The sequence below is a fragment of the Phodopus roborovskii genome, unplaced genomic scaffold, assembly GCF_943737965.1.
Source record: "Phodopus roborovskii unplaced genomic scaffold, PHOROB, whole genome shotgun sequence".
In the NCBI taxonomy this organism is placed as follows: domain Eukaryota; kingdom Metazoa; phylum Chordata; class Mammalia; order Rodentia; family Cricetidae; genus Phodopus; species Phodopus roborovskii.
Window position 1 is genome coordinate 238,478 of NW_026125959.1, and position 24,352 is coordinate 262,829.

At 37.4% G+C, this 24,352-nt stretch overlaps 1 protein-coding gene across 3 annotated transcripts in view; it reads right to left on the reverse strand.

Annotated features, from left to right (window-relative positions):
• The window catches only part of Zdhhc15 (zinc finger DHHC-type palmitoyltransferase 15), a 91,361-nt gene that overhangs the window by 14,354 nt on the left and 52,655 nt on the right, over positions 1 to 24,352 (reverse strand). For all 3 annotated transcript variants that reach the window (XM_051179191.1, XM_051179190.1, XM_051179189.1), the window contains 6 exons: positions 17,521 to 17,590; positions 15,873 to 15,905; positions 15,022 to 15,142; positions 10,085 to 10,217; positions 8,178 to 8,304; positions 5,652 to 5,755 (listed from right to left, as the gene is read on the reverse strand). In XM_051179191.1, the coding sequence (XP_051035148.1) occupies positions 5,652 to 5,755; positions 8,178 to 8,304; positions 10,085 to 10,217; positions 15,022 to 15,142; positions 15,873 to 15,905; positions 17,521 to 17,590 (588 nt within the window). The remainder of the gene's footprint in view (positions 1 to 5,651; positions 5,756 to 8,177; positions 8,305 to 10,084; positions 10,218 to 15,021; positions 15,143 to 15,872; positions 15,906 to 17,520; positions 17,591 to 24,352) is intronic.

Sequence of the window (24,352 nt, forward strand, 5' to 3'; positions counted from 1 at the left end):
AGAGGTAAGACTTACTTCTTCTCAGAAAGTCATGAAATTTTTAAAATATCATTTTTACATGCAGCTTGATGTTGGCTTATAGCAGTTTGCACTTCAGCATCTCTGACAATCATGCCCACTTTATTATTCAAAACACAATAGGCAAGGCTGTAGATGCTATCCATCCTTTTGGAGGAAATGGTTCCATTTGGAACAGATTAGTATAAAGACTTTTATTTTCATCTCTAATTTTTTAATGTAACCTATAAGAAAATTTATACTGAGAAAAAGCAGTAATGTAACAGACATTTCTGGATCACTTCCTCAAAAAGCTAAAATGTAGCTCAAAGTTTCTCAAAAATCTTTTTAATTGATGCCTGTATAATCTCGGCACAAAAATCACACAGATGCGCATGCTCACTTGTGCAGCTTCTGTGTATTTGTGCATTAATTAAATACTTTAGTTTTAAAAGCCTCTCCAGAGAAACCTGTTTAAATGCTTTGATTTCATAAATGTGTTTTAACCTAGTACTTTCCTGTATTAAATTAGTATAGGGATTTCAAAGAAGATAGATTTTTCCTTACTTTAGCATCACATTTTCATTTCTCAAATTGCTGTTGCCAGATTTTATCATTTTATACACATTTGGGTATTTTACATTATGCTAGTAATAAATACACAATGTATAGCAAATATTATATCATTGGCTAGCAATTAATCCTGACGTAATTTCTAAAGAAAACTGAAATGTAATTTTGACTTACAGCACCTTTCTTGGGGAAAAAAATAGCATGGACACAAAGTTAGGTGGGAAGGGATAATAGGGTGAAGAGGGTAGTTATGGACTAGGGGGTAAATATGTTCAAAATATATTGTATGAAATTATCAAAGAATTTTCTGGGTGGTGGAGCATGTCTTTAATCCCAGCACTTGGGAGGCAGAGGCAGGTTGATCTCTGAGTTCCAAGCTAGCCTTGTCTACACAGTGAGTTCCAGGACAGCCAGGGCTACACAGAGAAAGCATTGTTTTTTTTAAAAGTACATGAACAGTTTGTATATGATCACATACACACAGAAGACACAAATGACTGAGGATAACACAATCAGCTGAACAAACAGTGCAGCTTGAGAACCTGTGTTAGACATAAAAAAGGGGTTAAACATCTCATTTTTGTAGAGGGCACATAGGGGTCTGGATAAAGTTAAAAAGGCTTGTGGTCTATGGTGTATTTTCTGACTTTAGAAGCAGTTGAATACTTCAGATACAAGACGGTACTAAATCACAGCACCATGTCTCATAATTATTGTTCCAAAAGACAGGCATACTATCATACTGCAAAAATGTCAGGATTTAGAATCAGGATACCTTCATTTGTTTCCAAGCCCTGTCTGATTCATGTTATGTGATGAGTTATTGGGATGAGTTAGTTAATATCTCTCATTCTCGCTTTCAGTAATTTTAAAATATTACGTCTACACAACATGGTTATTGAAGTCAAAGGATGGAAAATATAAAAATATTTTATGAAATATGAAATTATATAAAAAATTATGACCGAATGTTTTTGAAAAAGACCAGAATCAAAAAAGTAATGTCTTGTGTAGGGGAGATGGCTTAATGGGTAAAGTCAGTTGTTGTGCAAACTTGGCAACCTGAGTTTAATCCTGGAACTCATGCAAATGTGGAAAGAGAACCAAATCCCCATCTTCTAATTTCCATACAAACACTATAGCAAACACACCGACATCCACGTAATAAAATGTCAAACGTGTTTTTTTATGTGGGTGCTGGGTATTGGAATGCAGGTTCTCATACTTGTGTAGGAAGCACTTTACCAATTAAGCTATCTCCCAATCCTCTCCAAAGTAATTTCCATGTGATGTGGCACTACATATATCCTTACAGTGTTCTGCTTGACAACATAAAGTTCACATATGATCTGTTTTTCTACGATGGAATATTTCAAGCAACTTTGAAATTAGATATGTCATTAATTTCTGTTGGAATGAGTCATTTCTTCTGAGATTGCTAAAAGTTACTGTCTGTTCAGGGGGACTAACAACAGGAGGACCCACATCAAAACACAGCCAGATTCTCATAGTAAATGGGAGTAAAATGTGTGTGTGTGTGCGTAATTCCTTGGTTGGGCAAGAATTATCTTCTTATGTAATTATAATCTTAAACTGTAGTTGATTTCTCATTTTTCAACCCCAAATATGCTTTCTTTTAAGATAGTACTTGCAGGCAGAGAACCCAGACCTGGATAATGTAACTGTGTGAACATTTAGAAAAGCTTGTCTTCTGCATCTGTCCCTCACTTGAAAGATTTTCATGTTAATTCAGTTTAATTTACCCTAGGTACACTTCATGATGATGAGTTGGGGGAGGGACGGAGAGGGAAAGCAATGAAAGATATATCTTGATAGAAGGAACCATTATGAGTTTAGGTACAAACCTGGCACTAGGGAAATTCCCAGGAATCTACAATGATGACCCCAGCTAAGACTCCTAGCAACAGTGGAGAGGGTTTCTGAACTGGCTTTCCCCTGTAATCAGATTAGTGACTACCCTAATTGTCATCATAGAACCTGCATCCATAACTGATGGAAGCAGATGCAGTGACCCACATCCAAGCTCTGGGCTGAGCTCCTGGAGTTCAATTGAAGAGAGGGAGGAGGGACCATCGGAGCAGGGAGGGTGGTCAAGAGCATGATGGGGAAAACCACAGAGACAGCTGACCAAAGCTATTGGGAGCTCATGGACAGCTGGGGAGCCTGCATGAGACCAAAATAGGCCTTTTGAATATGGGTGAGGGGGCTGCTAGTAGTGAGACCAGGACTTAATGCTGGGTGCATGAGCTGGCTTTTTGAAGCCCATTCCTTATGGTGGGATAACTTGCTTAGCCTTGATACTGTCTCTTCCTGCTATGCCAGACTTTGTTGAGTCCCCCAAGGGAGGCCTTAGCTGGTCAGAGAAGTGGATGGGGGTGGAATGGGGAAGCATGAGAGGTGGAAGAAGGGAGGGGGGAACTGGGATTGGTATGTAAAATGAAAAACATTACATTAAAAATCAGCTTAAAAATTTCCCTACTACTGAGCAGGCTAAGGGACCTCAGACAGTGGAGCCAGGATGTATCCCTGGTGCACAAAAGGACCTTGCTAACACATCCCCCATGGAGGGATAACTGCCTTAACCTAGAGACAGGAGAGAAGCCCTAGTCCCTACTTCACATGACCTGTCAGATCTACATGACCCCAACTGGATGGCATTCCCCTACATATGGAATTGGGGTGGGGGGATGGGAGGGTGGTTAGAGTGCATGTGAGAGGGCAGAGAGGGTAAAAGGGAGGGAGGGAGGAGGGAAGGAGAGAGGGAGAGAGAACTGGGATCGACATGTAAAATAATAAATTAAATAAAAAAAATACTTCGACTCCAAAATTTAAGTTCAAGGACAAGTTACTGGGGAAAAGGATTTCTATTTTTGTTTCCACAGAAAATGAAAAGCTGTGGATTCCTTCCAGACTAATGTGGTTTGATCAAGCCAGACCACCTGAAACAGATTACCAGGTGATCCTACATTCAAAACAGCTGGACAAAGCAGCCTTGCAGACTACAGCCAGGATTTCTGCATCTTCTTAGAATCCTCCATGACAGCGTCCCTTACCAGCAGGAAGTAGTTTGGAAAGAACGACGCCCAAATTCCCAAATATTGTCTATAAATGTTTGTTTTCATTTAAATGGACTTGGGTATATAAAATAAATAAATAAATAAAAATTTCCCCTACTGAGGAGGGCCTAGTCCCTACTCCAAATGCCTTGACAGATTTTGATGATCTCTCCTGGAAAGCATCACCCCCCTATGCAGTGGGAGTGGGTGGAATGGGAGGTGGGGTTGGGGGCATGGGAGGGAAAGGGAACTGGGATTGATATGTAAAATAAGAAAAAAAAAATTCACTACTTAAAAATTGCTGTTGGCTACTGCTTTATTTCAGCAATTGTTAAAATCTACTCTCATGGCTGGTATCAACAACATTTGCAAAGATGGAAGACATAGCAGTGGATACAGTGATGGACAGAGACAAAGAACAGAACATGTATGATAGGAGACTATTATCTTTAGATCTTCATAACACATCTCAAATGACCCAGTGATCTCCTGGAAGAAATTGGGAGGGCAAAGTTCTCTTTTTAAAGTTTTCTTTTGCCCTTATTAGAGAGATGTGCAAGTTTGCTCCCACATACCTTTTATTTTGTAGTGTTTTTCATCATTCTAAAATGTGTAAGATTTTAAAGAAAACTGAACCAATATGAATGAAGGTGGGTAGAGAAAGGTGAACTGATCGCCATTGATGGAAGTAAAGCTTTGCAGTCAAGTAAAATGCCACGAGTGATTATCTGGGAAGACTACTCACTTGCAGAGTACTGTCTATTATGTGCCCTGATTTATCTGTAGAGGTGTAAGCCATGCTATAAGGAAGCTGGAAAGGAACTGCTTAAGCTACCATCTACTGTTTCTGTAAAGGTTGGTTCTTTTTTATTTTGGATGTGTATGTATGTATGATGTGCATTCGTGTGTGTATGCATGTGTGCATCGTGAGAGTGCATGTGTGTACAGGTGTGTATGCTTCTGTGCAGGGCTCAGACTGGTGATTGGTGTCCTTCGGATCTCTCAGTGAACCTGGGCCTCAATATTTTTGCTCACTTTCTAGCCAGCCAGCTCTAGATAGTTCCTGTCTCTGCCTCCTGTATTGGGATTATGGGTGGGTCCTAAACAGCCTACCTGGCTTTTACTGGATCTGGGGGTCTGAACTCCCAATTCTTATACTTGCGTGACAAGTACTTTATCTGCTGAACTTTCTCTTCAGATCCACTGGTCAGTCTCATTTGTCAACTTGATGGATTTAGAATCAACTTCTGGATATGTCTGGGAAGATGACTGAGGAGGAAAGACTTGCTCTCAAAGTGGATGGCACCTTCTGAAGGGGTATGCAGATGCAGAGATGTTTAGCAGTGTCACATGGTTACACTGTCTTCCTTCTCAGTGAGTACATCTATCACTGCTATTTGCATCCTCCGCTGACATCAGTCTCTTGCTTTTTCAATCTTCTCATGTGGACTTAACACCAGAGGCTCTGCAGTAACCTTCAGGTCTCCCGCATCAGACTGGGACTGCTGAGGCTTTCAGCTTTGTGGACTGAGCAGCTACTGGGTTCCCCTGCATCTTTATCATATGGATGGCTATTGTTGGATTACCCAGGCCCTATCATGTAAGCCATTCTAATAAATCCCCTTCTATAATATATAACATATTCATGTTTTTATTTGTTTTGTTCTTCTAGAGAACATTGCTTAACATAGATACATTAGCTATCCATATTTGTTCAAAAATCTAGCCATACTTGTCCTCCTCCATCCAGAGGGCACTTATGAGGTTGTCATCCTTATAAAAAAAATCTTTGGACATTTTTGTTGTTGTTTATACAAAACAGAGTTGCTCTGTGTAGCCCTAGCTGTTCTGGAACTTGCCTGTAGGTCAGACTGAGATCTGCCTCCTGAGTGCTAGGATTAAAGGCGTGTACTACCACATGACTCTACACTGGTCTTGTTAACATGGATCACATAGTGTTGAGTCTGCCATGCAGAGAAAAGGTTTTCTTCTGAACCTACTCACCTCGATTGTCATCCTCGTTGTCTTCCCAGGGTTCTTCATTTGCCAGCAGTGGGTTCTGTGATTCACTCATAGACCTCATAGGGAAGAAATGTCCATCACCAGGGCTGGTGGGAAAGAAAGGTATCAAGTATGCAACTGACACAAACTTTCTTTTTTATTCAAATTTAATCACATACAGAAGGCGAGGGAGAGACAGAGAGAATGTGTACATATGTATGTATGTGTATGGGTGCATATAAGGAGGGCAACTTATGGAAATAGATTCTCTCCTTTCATGATGTGGATCCTGGGGATTGAATCCAGGTTGTTAGGTTTGGTGGCGAGTATATTTATATCCACTGAACCACCTCACCAGCTTAGACAGGATCTTATTTTGTTACCTAGGCTGGTAAGAACTTGCACAATCTACTGTCTCAGTATCCTCAGTGCTGGATATAGATGAGTGTCATCGTGTCCATCTAATTATAAAATTTTGAGACAGTAATACTCTTCTTAGTATGAGATATAGTCACAGATTTGGGGTTGTGTTGTTTTGAGTATTCTCTAATCAAATGCTCTACCACTGAGCTATGTACCACAAGACTTGGGGATTCTTAGTTCTTTTGTTTAAAGCCATGTTCAAATAAACTCTTATTATCAATTCCATGTCTCTCAATTTCCATATCTTAGTTGTCTGTATCAATGCTGACTACTTTTGTTTGCAAGACATTCTTTAACTTGCTTACTACAATGCCTGGTATAGCAATATGCATATGCAGTTTCATAAATATCATTTAACTATGATATCCCATTATCAAACTGTATTGGTTCTAAACTTTCAAGTGTAATGAGAAGACTCACACTCACTAAACATAGTGGGTTATTAAATGATATTACCCATTGACAAATTTTGTCTTGGTATTTATAGCTAGAAGAGTTGACCATACTACACCTTAAACAAATAACTCTATAAAACATTAACTGGCACAGAGGAAGTATTGATGCAGCAAGGAGGGGTGGACACAATTTAACCTTCATTATTACCTGACTCACACAAAGCTTTTTACCAATGATAAAATACAATTATATTGCTGTTTGAGCAGTGAACCTAAAGGATACAAACAGGTCAAAACATTCTCTGTCCTAGAGCTCCTATATTTTGTGATGGTTTCACAGGAGTCACAGTCAGTCAGAGGATATAAGCCTAGCTCTACAAAGTTTTTTTTTTTTTTTTTTTTTTTTGAGAAATGGTTTCTATGTGTAGCCTTGGCTGTCCTGGAATTCACTCTGTAAACAAAGGCTGATGGGATATTCATGATTCTCTTTCCCCAAGCTTTCAAATGCTGGAATTACAGGTGTGGACCACCATGCCCAGACTGTGAAGAACATTTTTGAGCGTAGTTTATGCTCCATCTTTAGGGTACATACAAAGAAATATAACCACTGAGATAATGGATTTGTTTATTCTTATGTTTTTAATAAGCACTGTCAAATTTATTAAAGGTTGGTGCCAGTTTACCTTTCCACAAACACAAATCAGGACAGTGTCTATTTGATCATACCTCCACTTCATGATTTGTTTTTATAAATATATAAATGAGAAACTTGGGAAATATTGTACCTACTAGACTGATACCAAATCTGCATTTACAGATGGGTATGGTGACACATGCCTTTAAAACTCTGCAGTGAAGAGTAAAAATCAGCAGGACTGTAACACGTTCATGGCCAGTTTGGTCTACATATGAGTCCAGGTCAACACCGTGAGTCCTTGTCTTCAAAACAAATTGAGTCTATTTTGCTATAGAGGATGCTCAGCCTTCATCAGAGAAGCTTCTTCTGAGATGGGAGATGGTTAATGCAAAAACCCATAACTGGACAAGAGGATGAGGATAAACGATGGCAGCATACTTAGCCCTAAATTAGACAGCTGTATTACCCCTGCAAGGCTCAGGGAACAACATGGAGGGAATGGTAGAAGAAAGGTCAGAGCCAGTAGGTAGAGAAATAGGCAACAAAAAAGCTGTCTTCTGGACATGACAGCCATTACATCCATGAACTCACTGAAGATACGACGATCTACATGAGACTTGTTCAAGATTAGGCCCATCAACACTTCATCATAGATAGGAGATGAACCCATAAGGCTCTAATCCTCTCTGTGGGACTACTGATAATTAACAGTTGTTGGAGGAAGGAGTATTGTTTTCTTTAGCAGTATAGCCAATGAAAAATTGTCCTTGTTTCAGTAAATAGCCTCTCACCCGTGCACATGCCAACAACAACACCAACTGAAAAAACACACAAAAAGAACATAGGAAAGTAGAAGACTTGTTGAGAAGAAGGGTTCCAGCAGGAGAAAGGAGGGATGAGAAAGGGGAATGGAGTGTGAAAATTACCAAATTTCATTATAAAATGTGTGAAACTCTCGAACAAACAAACAAACAAATAATAATAATAATAATAATAATAATAATAATAATAATAATTTTGCTGTTTTACTGCATGGCTCAGCATTAGCTGCTTTCAGTGATAATAATTACCTACCTGGACCCAATAGGTATTAACCAGAACTTCTTATTATCGCCAAACACCTGCTGGATATTCTTGATGAAGCCAAGGTTAAACCCGTTTTTCTCTGGTCCACTTGTAAATACTGGAGTGCAAAAGGCCTCTAAGACAGTCCAGGAGAGTTGGGAAAGAGGAAGAGAAATAAAGGAATAGATTTCATTACTGTGATGATTTTTACATCTCTCCAAAAATGTGCCTGGATTTATGATATCTTTTTGCTGTTTTAGCATAGGTCCACATTCTTAATTGTTGCTAAAGTACTTAGTAAAACTCAGTTTAATTATTTAATAAAAGGTAAAATTGTTATTGAACATAAGGAATTTGTACTCTTATCTTTTTAAGGCAGGGTAAATACACAATGACAAAAAATAATACAGCATTCTCAAGGGGCGCATATTTGGACTGCTGAATTTAAGGAATGCAGGAATAGATTTAAATGTACTTTATTTGAATCAAAGTGGCAACAACAGCCAAATGGTGTCCATCTGTAGATCTGGGACCAAAGTAATGACACATAAAGAGATGGTAATGACATTGATTTGGTTTCGAAACATTTCAGAAATGAAGATGTTCACAATGAAACCTGCAATGTAAAAAACCTAGTTTTACTCCAGACAAAATGTCAACGGGTGAACTGTAATCACCTCAAAGACTATGAGGAATTGGGCCACATTAATGCACATTATTTTTAGACACACATTTATCCCATTAAGCAAACACTTTCACTGTTGGGTTCTGGCTGCATCTCACCATTTCCCATTTGTCCTTTGTTTTCAGACCCTGTTATCATGAAGCTTTTAGTACTTTTCTACTTCTGTAGCTATCTCTCAACCAAATGTGCTAATTTACTACCCTAAGTACTAAGTGCTATACATGTATTTGATTTAGAAAAATGGGTGCAAAGACTTCTCTGGCAAATGAATTCTCAAAGTGCAGTGGCTTTTACACTAAATTCCTCTCAAATCTAATCCATCTTAGTTAAATGTTTAACACTTGAACGCTTTCTTCTTATTCCTTGTGTACTGACTTGTAGACCATGTAAACATTCACCATAGATGAAGTAATTATTGCACTAGAATCCTTTCTTTCTACATATAATAACAAGCCTGGAGTACTAATTGACAGAAAAAAGAAAAAGAAAAAAACTAACTCATTCAGTATACTGATTTTCTGCAGATTTAATATGCACATCTCATTTGCATGGTCCTTTTATATACCCTTTTGATTGTAAATATCAAATTGATTCCTTATAAAAACTTTTTACATTTTTAAATGTATTTATTTTGCATGTGTTTATGTGCACACACCTGTGTCTACATGCCATGATGTGAGAGTGGAAGAGGACAACTTGTGTGACTCAATTCGAACTTTCTATGGTGTGGATTTTAGAGCTTGAACTCATGTTGCCAGGCTCCTAGCAAGTACCCTTACCTGCTGAGAAATCTTGATGGCCTGAGTTTTTGCATTCATTTCTGTTATTCATTTGGAATCTTTCTAAGGACTCTGTTTGGGGATATGCATCATCAGTTAGATTGTTATTTAGTGTCATTTCTTCCTTCTGATACTCATTTCTTCATGGGAATACTTTTTAGAAGTCATACTTGTGGATTTGGGGATGTATTACCCAATATGCACTATAAAGAACTACAGTTATTTGGGGTTCTCTATGTGATGTGATTCACAAAAGCTCTGTGTAGTCTGTAAGCTTTGTTCACTTTTGTTGTCCAGTTTAATAAAATGTATTTCCATCTGTTTCAGTTTAGAGACAAAAGGGTGTCACTAAAGCTAAAATACTTTATTATTAGTTTTTTTTCCTCCTACGGGAACAGGGCACCGTGATATACATTAATATGCATTTTCCTAGTCTTAATATTCAGTCTTACCTAAGGTAGTTTTGTTTCTGCTGACAAGCCAACAATGGTAACCAAAGAGAATCACAAGGCTGACAAAAAACATGCAGGCCACAAAGAGGAGAAAGAGGACATGGAACTTAGAGCGAACACTGGGCAATTCCCCCTAGAAAGGAAAAAGTGAATGAAGAAAACAAAACATTAAAGCGGCAATGCTTAGCTACTTTTTCTATATAGATTAGTAGTTTTTCACATGTAAAAAATCAGCTCCAATTTTAAAAACCTATTTTGTAAGTTTAAATTTTATTATATGCATTTACTTTGTGTGTGTGTGTGTGTGTGTGTGTGTGTGTGTGTGTGTGTTTGTGATGTATGCTCATGGCACAGTGTGCAGGCATGGAAATCAGAAGACCACTTGTGGGGGTCAGGTCTCTCCCTCTATTCAGATTCCAGGGGCTGAACTTTGTTGCAGGGGCTGCCAAGCCACTTTCAGGTCCCGATTATTATTTATTTTTACAAAATTGTTGATTATCATACATTATTATAGATATGTTCTTAGCTTACAAAGCTTAAAAAGGATTCTTGTTTAAGTGCAATATATAATACACCAATTAGAAAATAATAATGTATGCTCAGGTCATAATTGACTTGAAGCCCATATTCTATTTGGCTTGAGAATTATAAATCACTATCTAGGGTATCATCAGATTAGTAGTGTTCATCCTATTATCTGAAGGTGGCTATAATAGAATTATTTTATATTTTAAATAAATCCTCATAGGAGAAAAACCCATTTTTAATTTTTTTTTGCTGTAGTGTGTATGTGTGTGTGTTTTGCCTTCATATATCTGTGTAGTATCACATGTTTGTCTGCGGTCCACAGAGGTTAGAAGAACGCATCAGATCCTCTGGAATTAGAGTTGTAGATGGCTGTGAGCTGCCATATGGGAGCAGAGAAGTGAACCCAGGTCCTCTTGCAACGGCAGTTAGTGCTCTTAACTACTGAGCCATCTCTCAAGCTCCTTATACTAGTATCCTTTGTACATCATGTTTCTTTGGCTGTATGTGTGCTGAAAATACAAGACTGACAAATATAAGAAGTAAAACACAGAATTCTAAAATGTCTTATCTGAAGTCATGACCTGGTTTTAAAGCTGTTGGAAATTTTAAGTTTTTTTTTCTTTTTTAACAGCTGACGTAGAATGTGCTAGTATACTACATCCTGTGGAGTAGTTGTTTGTACAGTAAAAATCAAGCAGGATTTTACAGGTAATTGTAAGAGTAGGAAGTAAAGATTGCTACTGTAAACTGGGATATCTTATTTTCCATGTGGCACCAGCTTTTGGTATGCAATTCTAAAGCACAATCAATGTTTTAAGGTTCTATAACATGCATAGCAAGTGTCATTTTGTCTTCAGAAAAGAACTTTGGAAAGCATTTTGTATTTTAGTGCGAACATCTGGAGGACTGACTATGGCTTTATTTCCTTCTTTCCCTTAATGACCATTGTTTTGACATGATGAATTGGCATGAGATCTTTCCAGATGTCCTCCAGTGATAAAGTTAACGTGAAGTGGAACTTAACAACTTCCGCACGATCCTATTCTATTCCAGTTACAGGTTAGTGCTTGGCAACACTTGTTAAGTTCAAACACCATAGATTTCTTTCTTTCCTTGGAGACTATTTTTATCCATTTTTATAGAAGGAAATGCTGGACCTCTTCCAGGTCGGATATGTTTGCAGTATGAAGATAAGGGGAAGTACATCAGATGCTTTCAGTTGGGGGGGGGGAGGACTGAGTGAAACCTGCACGGGGCAGAGCAGCCCAGGAAACAGCTGTCTCAAGGACTTCAACTTTTATGTGAAACTTTCCATCTTGAAATGCTCCTTTCACTAACTACTGACCTAAGCACCCAAATGGGATTGCTTTGGTACATGCTTGGTTTAACTCATGGTTATCTGTTTTCTTTTGTCTTTTGTTTTTTATTTTTGCTGTTCATAGGTAAGATTTCAAATAGTACTTTGTAGTGCTTCTCACCTTCACTGAGACTTTGATCTCACAATCTCTATTTTCTGAGCATGCGTTTAAAGTTCTTAGAGCTCACATTGTTATTTACTTTTTACATTAAAATGGGCAATGGGAAATGGTTGGGCAAGTGAGGCTGCTAGGGAAGTCTGTTCACATCTTTTGTAGCTGTGCTCCCAGCCTTTCCCCGTCACTCTTTCAGAGCTCGTCTTTCTGGTTCAGAATACTCACTGTGTTGTACTTTGAAAGGGTCCACAATACCAACTTTTCTTGTGCAAATAATCCTCTGTTCAAAACTGCATTTCCAGGAGATAACCAAGCTAAATCCCTCAGAGCAAATGATCATCAGAGACAGTTCAGAGGCATATTTGTAAAATAATTACCATTTCTAAAAATAATAATTCTTTGCTTTTGGAAAGAGGTCCATAGTCTAGTGTGGTAGGTGTGCAATTATTCATTTTGCAAAAGTCAAAGATTAATCTCTCTGTTGAGAGTAGAGTTTTTAATTTAATACTGAAAGGAAAGAAATGATGTGATGGTTAAAGCCTCTCTATAGCAGAACCATCATAGGCATAGTACATGTGAGATCCCAGAAGCTTATGGGCAGACTTATATTCAAGTTCTCCCTTCAAAATTTAGAAGCTACTACTGTAAGCATTAGTTTTCTCATTTTGGAATATGACAAATAGTTTTTGCTTTGGCAAAAAGTAAGGATCAGATGAAATCATAGACATAAAAATACTTTAAGAACCATACAATAGAAGTTGCTGTTCTTGGGAGCACAGCTCTGCTTCTCTCTTTGATGTGGCTTTAAAAATATATGGCAGTGTTTATTTTTTATTTTTAAAAAGGCTCAATTTAAATTCAGAAAGCCATCCATCCCTAAGCCATACTAATGTGGTCCTAAGGCCAGAGCGACTGCAAAGAATCATTTCTCCAATTGTCAATGACCTTTTCAGTGTAAGGACAAACTATGACAGGCCTCATGCCCTTTCAGATGACAGACATAAGCTAGCTATCGAGGAGGAAAAACAATGAAGAAATAGGAAAAGAACAAGGCCATGCTCACCGTGGGTTTGCTTGTACTTCTGGCACATTTCTCGTGATGAATTCATATTCAGTTATCATCTTTTAAGAGTGAAGGAAAGCATACAGTACCTGGCTTGCATTTTCGTATTTGATTATTGGCTGGCTAGGGGAGCTAAAGGCAAACTGTGTGAAATATGATGTTGTTTACTTTGTGATAAAGGTAAAGAGTCACGATTAAATGGTAGCCTGCTGTGTTAAGGATCAAGAAAGGTATGTAAGAAAGATCAAGGCTCACACTTCCCTGCTGATTGGATGTAGCAGATTTTCTTCATATTTATAAAAGGAGCTCAGCATGCAGATGAAGTGCCAAATAGGCCATGGAAACCTGAGGAATGGGGAATAGATATCATGCTGTGGAAAGGAGCCAAAGAAGAGACAGCAAGATGTGTAGCTTGGTGAAATGTTTCCTGTTTGAAGAAAATGCATGAGAACAACTCATCATACCTGCTTGTAGTTTGTTTGAATTAGAGATTTTGATATCCACTGTATGGCTCCCGATTCTTACAGCTATTAAACATTTGAATTGATTAGGAAAATTGAATAGAAAGTGTAATTTTCTACACTACTAAGAATAAAAGCACCGATTCATAATTTAAATATTCTTACCTATTTAGCTAGAGTGCCTTGTGTTTTTCTTTTCTCCAATTCATTATAATTTATATTCTAACTATGTGACTTATGTTCTTTCCCTGTTGGTTGAGCGCTCCAGCTAAGATGTGATATCCCTGTTATGTAAGGTTCTTGTAAATTTTCTAAAATACTAACCAGTAGCTCTGCTCACATTTGTGTTTAACTATTCAAATCAGTTTACATAATGTTCACTGTGGACACCTTAATTACTATACTGTAGTATACAAAGGGATTTCTTTGAGAGTCTAACTGGCTGAAGTTGACCAAGGACATATTTCATGAAATTTTACCTATACACATATGTAAATGGAAAATCTACCTTAACTTTTAAAAATAGGTGGCATATGACTGATCTCTCCAAGTAGGGGAAAGATGAAAGTAAGTTGATTTTCTTGTTTTGTTTTTCAGATTTTATGATAATTATTATAATCAGTATCACTTTCATTAGGTCTTAGCAATGAGACCATGAATCAAGTAATAGAGCCAGTATTAGCTCTGCTTTTCTCTATCCCCAACCCACGGTTTGTCATCCATTCTCAAAAAAAGAGGCTGGATGTGGTGGCAGATGCCTTTAGTCGGTCTCAAAACTCAAGAGAGAGACAGACAGGCAGATCTCAAAGCTTGAGGCCAGCCTGGTCTACAGAGCAAGTTCCAGGACAGCAAAGGCTACAGAGAATCCATCCCTGTCTCCTAAAACAAAAGGCAAATTTCTTCCCGCAAAGTTCAGAAGACACCCCCTGTTTTATTTTGTGCTTATGTGGAGATCAATTTTTCTTTCTTCCCAACAGAAAACTGAGCAGCTCTGTTTGAACATCATGAAATTACTAAGTATTTTCTAGTTCCTGTTGGCTCTTTCCTTTTTTATTAAAGAAGCTAGTGATTTTTAATTAGTTTCAACATATTTTTTCAAATATACAGCTGGTAAGAAAGGTCTAAAAACTCAACCACAGACATAGATTTTACAGAGTGGGTCAGCAGAGAGGTTACTCTCCCTGAGCATTAGGGTCACAGATGACACAAACTAAAAAAATCTGGAATCTTTATTCAATGGTTTCTCCAATTTCAAAATATTCAATATGGAAAGTCGTTTTTACTGCTTTGCCTTCTTCTAACTTCATTAGTAGGTATTTCAAAATGCAAAAGTATATAGGGTGAGGAGTGCAACACTTAGAGCAATTGTACATTTCCTTTGGGGGAGACCAATTGGGATTTTTAAAAACTTACTCTCCAGTATTTGATGAAGTAGCTGAAGACCGTTGTAGCAATGTACAGGCAATAGAGAACAGAATAAGCTAAGAACTGAAGGAAGAATTTGTAGTTGGAAAATCCAATGCAGTTATTAACCCTAAAAAGAAAAGAAAGCTATTTGAAATCAGGACCTATTGATTGAGAACACACTGATACTTAAGTGGACTAAGCAGAGGAAGAACATGACTCCTGCTGCTTCATTACAAGTTGTGTAGAAACCCAACAGAGACAGAGGTTCCTTAATATAAACAGATGGGAAAAACAAGTTCACACCTCACTTGTTTCTCTTTTTATTTACCAGCAGAGTCACCTGGACTTCCTAATAGCTTTAGAATGGCTCCTGAAACACCCAAGCAAACCTGGCTTTTCATTGTTAAAAACATGCTGAAGTCTTAGTAGCTACACTTTGATGCACTCTCTTTGTAATTAGACAATTCCACATTCGTTTTTTAGGTGAGACAGACAACTTTTATAGAAGAATCGCTGAACTTAACTATCTGTAACATTTCAAAATCAAGTCAGTTAGAAACAGAAACGAATTGCATGATGCTGAAGAAGAGAAATACCTGTGCTGTATTTCATTACTGTGCTCAATTGCTAAAGTTAATGGACAGGAGACTATTAGCTTTGTGACCTCAGGAACCCACTGCCATACCTTTACTGGTATTTCCACCCCTGTTTTAAAGTGCTATTCCCCTCCCCCAATACCGACAAAGTACAGTGGATTATGGCAGCAAAAATGGGCATGTTACAACTGTGCTTAGGAAAGTTGGTATATTAAACAACTTTGACCCTTTTAGAGGTAGAAATGAATCAAAAGAACATACCATGGGCAATGATGGTCCATTTTTAAAACACACCTGCAAAGAGGACAAAATATAGTGTGAAAAATGTGGCTATGGAGATGAAGAAACACTTCAAAATTGAACTTGAGGTTTTAGCAATATTTTTACATAGTTCTAGCAAAACTATCTACAGACTTCCACTCTGGTAACTCCAATATTACTGCCTCCTAAATTACTCACAGGATGACCAAGTCACAGCAATATTCTGGGACTAAGTTTCCAGCAAGTGTCAACTCTAGAAGGACAATCTTGAAAGGGATAGGGGACTCCAGACTATCGACTCAGAAAAAAAAAAAAATTCAAGATGCCATCTTTAGTTTTCTTTACTTAGTTTAATGATAATACGAGGGAAATATATGCCTATGTTTGAGTCAAAGGTAAAATATGGATGGAATAGGAGGCACTCAGGAACAAAGGTATGAGGATTATATATGCTAACAAAAAAATGGGTTTTTACAAACCTGGAACAATTTGAGAGGCAAAATAAAATACAATGTTGGTTAATAACACAAAATAGAAAATAAATATCTATACCTCTGTATTGATTCAAATGATTGAATAAACAAGTGGGGAAGAAGGGACACATCTCCTTATGCAGATGTATTCCAAATAATTTATGCATATATTTGCCTTCTAGGAGAGGAATCATAACTTCCTATTACTTCAGTCTGGAGTTATGTATAATGACTTCCATCCACAAAGTATAGTTCAGAAATGAGAGGAGGACCAAATAATTTTACACTGGAAACACCTGACAAACATCCGTTGAGAGAGATGTTCAATGTTAACACTGCAGTCAAAGTCACGTTTATATGTACCCTTGATGCCATGTAATGAAGCTCAGTGCTCTTCTCCCTAATTACCCCATTATAATGATCAGAAGAAAAGAGCAAACAAATTTGAACTAAAGAATGATTTATAAAACATCAGATCCTTAATCCCCCAAACTGTAAAGATTATCAAAGCCAAGTAAAGTCTGAGAAATTGTTATGGATTGGAGGACCTAGAGAGACATGTCTACTTAATGTAATGTGGTATGCTGCATAGACTCTTGGAACAGAAAAAGAATATTAGGGGGGAAGGGAGGATATCTAAAAAGCATATTCCAGTTAAAAATTATATATAAACCATCCAACAGATATACTCAGATGCATACAAAATGATAACTGGACAAAGATATTTATATAGCATTGGTTTGAATAGCAAAAGCTATAAATTACACAGAGGTCCACTAATAGAATATTTCACTTTGAATTAAGCTATATTACAATAGAATACAATGAAAAACAATGTCACAATATTGGTTTATTAATTTTACAAATGTATCATCCTAATGGAAGATATTAATAATAGGGGAAAGTGGGTATTGGACATATGAGAACTCTTCACAATAAATCTATAAATCTGAAATCATTTAAAATGAAATGTTTCTTTTGAAAATGTAGTATTAGTTTTCTATCTTTAGATAAGAATGATTATCACCCCTGTGAAAGTGTTTGGCATGTGTCCATTATGCCTCAAAAGAAATGCTCTTATCTAGGCATGGTTACATGTTAGGATCAGTCATTTTGTTGTCTAGGCAACCATCAGTAGCCAGCATCAGCCCAGAGAAAGTAGAGTTGTCACTTACATAGCACAGACAGAACAGTGATGGCAGCGGTCTGGCTTGATTAGATGGCACCGGTCACAGAACCGTACAGCTATAGGAAATAGAAGGTAATTAGTACAAGTTCAGGGCCAATATAAGACCCTGCCATTTACTAGTTTGTGGATATATCTTGTTAAACAGTGCCTTCAGATGCTCAAATGTATCTGAAGTTACAAAGCAAAAGGTAATAACATAGCAGATTGTGGCAGGTAATTTTTGTGTGTGTGTGTTGGATCAGTCTTAAGAGTACCTTTAAGGGATAATAGAACGGGGGGGGGGTTCATATTTGAATAACTGACCACAAGGTTTTGTATTATAAACTAACTATCAATTGTTTCAGTGATTTAGAAAACTCATAGTCTGTTTATTCCAATTTTCCTCTCTGAAAATAAGAATTTACCTTCTACTTCCAGAGGTTAGATTGTATAAGATAGATACAATTCCTACGATAAAGAATGTGGTTCTCAGGATAACAATTTGGAGAAAAGAAGAGATGTTTTATCTACAATTTGTTGAATGCCCCATCTTAGATAAATAAATAGAAACCTGTGTTATATCAAGTGCCATGATCAAGGCCATGGCACAGCAGATGAATAGCAGGGCTCTAACCTGTACAGTTGTTTTTCTGTTGATTTGGTTTCTATTCATACTATATATGAATCCTCTTCCTTCCTTTCTTTCTTTCCAAATTAAAGGCATTTATTATTCTTTTTTTCAGTTTTCTCCACAGTCACTAATAGAATATTGCTATGTATAATTGTATAATGCTATTATTATTGTCTAAAACCTAAAGGTACAGATAATTTGAGAAATATAACAATTCTATCTGAAGTGTACATTGGGTACATATAAATGATTTAACACAATAGGCTGCAAATTCAGCAGAGTCCTGCATTCATTTCTACTAATGAGTGTTTGTGTGTATGTGGGGGGTGGGGGTGGGAGGAAGGGAGAAAGGAAAGGAAGGGAAGGGAAATAGCATATCATTTCTCAATACATGCCTACAATAGTTCTGTAATTGATCCTTCCTCCTTCATTGTTGCTTCCATATAGTCCTTAATATACAGAATTACTACATGATTTATTGGAAAGTAAATCAAATCATATTATCCATTTGACACAGTGAATTTGGAAGATGTTAAGAATAAATCCAAATTCTATATGGTTTGAGGCCTCTGGGTAGCCTTTCAAACATCCTTTGTGCTACTGTCTATTCTCCATGCCCCAGTGACATTGGCTACCTCTCTGCCCTTGTGAAACTAAAACCCTTTTGCCCATCTTATGGCATTTACAGTTCTTTATGTCTTTAGTGATCATCTCTGTGCTCTTTGAATGGCTTGATGGCTAGTTTTATTTGTCAACTTAATTAGTGTGCTGGTTAGTTTCAGTCAGCTTGATATACACTGGAAATCAACTAAGAAGAGGGAACCTGAACTGAAGAATTACCTCTATCAAATTGGTCTGTGGTCATGTCTGTGGAGTATTTTCTTGATTGATTATGGATGTGCGAGGGCCCAGCTATCTGTAGATGGTGCCATCCTTGGGTAGGTGATCCTGGGATATAAAGAAAGCTAGCTGAGAAAGCCATGGAGAGCAATCCAGTAAGCAGCTTTCCTCCAAGGTCTCTGCTTCAGTTCCTACCTTAACTACCCTTGGTGATGTAATGTTATTTGGAGTGTGAGATGAAATCAACCCATTCCTCTCCAAGTTGCTTTTGTTCAGTGTTCTATTTTGCAACAGAGAAGTCAATTGGGTATCCACACATGTTTGTGTTTCTACTTTGAATCACTGTCTTGACTCCCTAAGTGATGGGATGTTACCTAAAAGTGTAAGATGAAACAAACCCTTTCTTTTCCAAGCAGCTACTGGTCAATGTTTTATCACAGCAACAGAGAAATGAACCAAGACAATGGGATACCCACATATTTGGATACGTTTTATATCGGTGTGTCTGAGAGTGTTTCCAGAAGAAAGTGGCCTTTGGATTGATAGACTCAGAAAAGCAGATCATCTGCAGTGTGGGTTTGTTTCATTCAATCTGAAGAGGACTTTAATAGTGAAAAGGGGGGTCAGAGAAAGGGAGAATCTGCTCTCTTCCTGACTATATTAATTGGGATATTAGCCTCCTGCTTCTCTTCCACTAGATCTTAAGCAATTTGTACTCCTTTTTCCTCAGGTCTTCAGGCTCGAACGGGGAATTGCACCATCAGCCCTCTGATTCTCAAGCCTAGAATGTACACTCTTGGTTTTCCTCAAGCTTAGGTCTTTTACCTCAAGCTGGAGTTATACCACCACCTTTGCTGGGACTGCAGCTCTCATATGTGGATAGTGGGAGTTTTCAGCCTTTGTATTTGCCTGAACTAAATTCTCATAATAAATTATCTATCATCTATTTATCTACCTATGCATGCATGCATCCATCCATTTATCTATCATGTAGTTATTTTTCTATCTTATCTAACCTACTGAGGTTATCTTTCCTCAGAGTACCATAAGCAATATAGCTTTTGGTACTGAGACTGATTCTAGAAGAAAGAAAACCCAATTTTTTTTATGATTTTTTGAATTTATCTCTATTGACTTTCTAAAAATGAGTTGCTTGTGTCATTCAAATTATATTTTTAAAATCTGATTTAATGAAATTAGACTAATTACTACCTTTCAGTAGTAAAGAGTATACTGGAAATCCATGACATGTTCTGGCAGTGCACATATGTAAAACATCTCCAAGAAATGCTATCAAATCACCACAAGAAGCAAGCAGACAGGTGACTGTGTATATACACATGCATGCATGCATACATACACATGCACACACACACACACACACACACACACACACACACACACACACACACACACTTGAACATTTTAAGAAAACTGACAAAAACAATGAGGTTGGCTTGTTGTTCCTAACAGCACTGGAAAAGTAATGAAAGAAAAGAATGTGATATGGGTTTTAAATTTCCTGATATAAATGACCTGAAAGAACCTAGGCTTCTCCTGAAGGAGATGCTTATCTCATAGCCATAGGACAGGGATTAGTGAAAATCAAATACAGAATTTCATCTTGAGAACACTTAAATTACAATGCAAGTTGAACTCCTGGTCTTGTGGGAGCTTTACTGATAAACTGGGGGCACTGACTGTGAAACAGTAGGAGTCTGTAAGAAGAATTGGTGAAGCCAGGGATATCAAGCTCCTAAATTCTCTTGAATTTTCATTGTCTCACTATGACCAGTAGAAAGCAGCCTCTTCATTATCAATAGCATTAACTTTTCCATCCCTGAATGAAGGGATGGAAACCAGGAAACGGTGACCACCACACAACACAATGCTGACTCCCCTCAGGACCCACTCTTCTTTGACTCTAGATCTACAATTTGATCAAATCATCAGCATACACATAAAGGTGAGGTGCACAGTGTGACCCATGAGGATGTACAATACATTTGAAAAGACCAACTTGAGTTTTGTAACATAAATACATCAACCCAGAGCAAATGTATGGGGACAGATATTAAAAATATTGAGCAATGTTGAAAGGAATACAAAAATAAAGAGAAATTCTGCATTAAGTTTGAAGATTAGGAAACACATATTCGTGTTTCCATATGGAAGCTAAAAATGATTCATAGATGAAGAATGTAGACTAGTAGTCACTAGAAGTGTGCAAGAATTGTAGGGAGCAGGATAGAAGTGCATGGTTACTTTTCCATTGCTGCGACTAAACACTATGATAAAGGCAACTTATTGAAGAGTGCATTTGGGCTTATGGTTTGAATCCACGATGATGGAACAAAGGTATATATTTTGAACCACTAGAATGAAGCAGAGAAAGCAAACTTGAAATTGTGCGAGTTTTTACAATCTGTCTGCCTCCAGGGACAGACTTCCTCCAACAGGGACGCATCTCTTAAGTCTTCCCAAACAACACCACCAACTGGAAACAAGTATTCAATCTCACAAGACTACAGGGGATATCTTATTCAAACCGTCAGAAAAAGGTTGGATAATGGGCATCATAATACAGTCAATAAGAGGAATAATTTCTACTGTTATACTTCATGAAGGTTACAATAATTTATTATATATTCCATAATGAATGTGAAGAAAGGAACTGAAAGTTTCCTAATGTACAAAAAAAATGATAAATGCTTAAAAAGATGGAAATTCTAATTACTGATTTAATTTTCACACTGTATATTTGTTTCTAATGCCACACTGTACCATAGATGTGAAAAATTATTGTCTCTTGATAATAAAAATAATAGGACATATTATAAATTAAACAAAATATATCTCTGAGTATAATTTACCACATATGCATTTAGTTCAAATCTGTTTTTTATCGTGTTTCTATACTACTACTTAAAATTTTATACTTTTCTATGTGATTTTGGTAAGAATTTTCACACCCAACTAATGTCTCTACCCACCTAGAGTCTAGCCAGCTGAGTTCACCTGATCCATCCCTCCACACACTCCCCAACCACCAAATAGAGCCTGTGTCCCACACCCAGTACCTTGGCCTAATCTGGCCAATCTGGTTTATGCCACCCCCTACTTCCAGGCTCTGGCCAGGACCTTTGTCATCTACCACCAACCAATATACCCTTCATGTGTCCATCTAGGGATTCCTCCCAGCCAAGCCCTGAAAAACTTGCATCAGAGTCTAGCCAAGTGAGTTTTCTTGATCCTCTCCAAATCCCCAGATCTAGTCTGGGCTCGACATCCAGTGTCTAGGCCTATTTAGGACAACCTTGATCTCATTGCCTACAAATCGCAGTCCTTAAGACTACATACAATCTCTCTTCCCAGCCAAGTGCTGCAACATTCTTCCAGGGACTAGCTAGTCAGGTGAGTCCACCTGATAATTTTCTCCAAACACTTTTCTCACTCCCTTAGAATAGATGATGAAGGAGAATCCCAAGTCAGTGACATAGAAGGATCTTCAATAAGGTCATAGGAGAAAAAAAAATATCCAAACTAAGGAAAAACATACCCACACAGACACAGAAAAATTTACAAGGCCAGAAAAAATTTCCCCACAGCATATCACAGTTAAAATACTAAGTATACAGAACAAAGAAAGAATAGCAAAAGCTGCAAGAGAAAAGACACACACAAGTCACATATAAAGGAAACCCATGAGAAAAATAGCTGATCTCTCCATGGAAACTCTGGAAGCCAGAAGTGCCTGGAGCAATTCATTCCAACTTCGAAAGGATCATGACTATCAACCTAGCCTACTGTACCCAGAAAACTTATCTGTCATAGTTGAAGGAAAAAAGAAAAACTTCATATGATACAAAGAGATGTAAAAACTTTTGTAACCAGCAGACCAACTCTAAATAAAATACAGGAAGCAGCACTTCAGCTGAAGAATAAACATAGCCAAGAGACTGTAGAAAGAAAACAAATGAAACTGTAATTACTGAAACAAGAAGTACCACTGAGAACACAAATAACAACAAAGAAACAAAAACACAATGGCTGCAATTAACACACATCTTTCAATAAACACTGAATATCAATGGTCTCAATTTTCCAATCAAAAGACACATGCTGGCTGAACAGATCAAGAAACAAAATCTATGTTTCTGTCGTTTTTCTAAGAAACTCATCAATAGGTACCAGTGTAGAGGAAAGGATGGACAAAAGTATTTCAATCAAATGGGATCAGTGAGTAAGCAAGCATTGCATCCTAATATCGGACAAAATAGACTTCCAACTAAAACTGATCAGAAGTTATAAAAATGGGTATCTCATTTTAATTAAGGGAACAACTAAACAAGAAGATATTACTATCTTTAGTATATATCAAAAAAAACTCTGATATGCCTAATTTCATAAAAAGCATACTGAAATTAAAGACACAGACTAACTTAAATTCACTAATATTAGATGATTGAATGCCCTATGTTTTCCAATAGACATATCAATCTGGACAAAAAATAACAGATGAAACATTGGAATTATTATATTAAATGGACTTAGCAGATATCCATACATACAGCTGCCCTTGGAAACTCAGACCACATCACAAACACAAAACAAATCTTTTAACTTTTTATAATGTATTTGTTTTTAATTTCCTTTTACATTTCAACTACAGTTCTTTCTCCCACCCCTCCTCCCACCCCATCAACTGCTCTCCAGCCCACACTGCATCCACTTTTCCCAAAGGATAAGGACTCCCATGAGGAGTCAACAAAGTCTGGCATGCTAAGTTGGGGCAAGTCCAAGTCTCTGGTGTTTGGTTGTGGATATCGGCATCTAGCTCCATCAATTACTGGATGAGGGCTCTATGATGATAGTTGGGGCAATTTCCAATCTAATCACAGCAGAAGGCCAGTTCAGGCATCCTCTCCACTATTGCTAGTTTTAGGTGGAGTCATCATTGTGGATTCCTAGGAATTCTCTTTTATTGCTCTCCCTCTCCACCCCCTACCCTGCACCATCCCGTTCCCTAATGATATCATCCCCCTTTCCCTCTCCTTTACTGTCCTCATCTTTCCCTTAGTTTACCTAGGAGATCTCATCTAATTTCTCTTCCCAGGGCAATCCATTTGTCCCTTGGTCTACTTGTCCACAAAACAAATCTTACCAAATTCAGAAATATGGAAAATACTTCATGTATCTTTTCTGACCATAGTACAATAAAACTTAAAATTGACAGCAAACAAATTTCTAGTAAATACACAAACTCATGGATATTAAACAACTCGTTATTGAATGAGTGGGTCAATAGAGATGCATTTTTTGATTAATCCAGTTTACCAAAATTAAATCACGAAGAGACCAACAACCT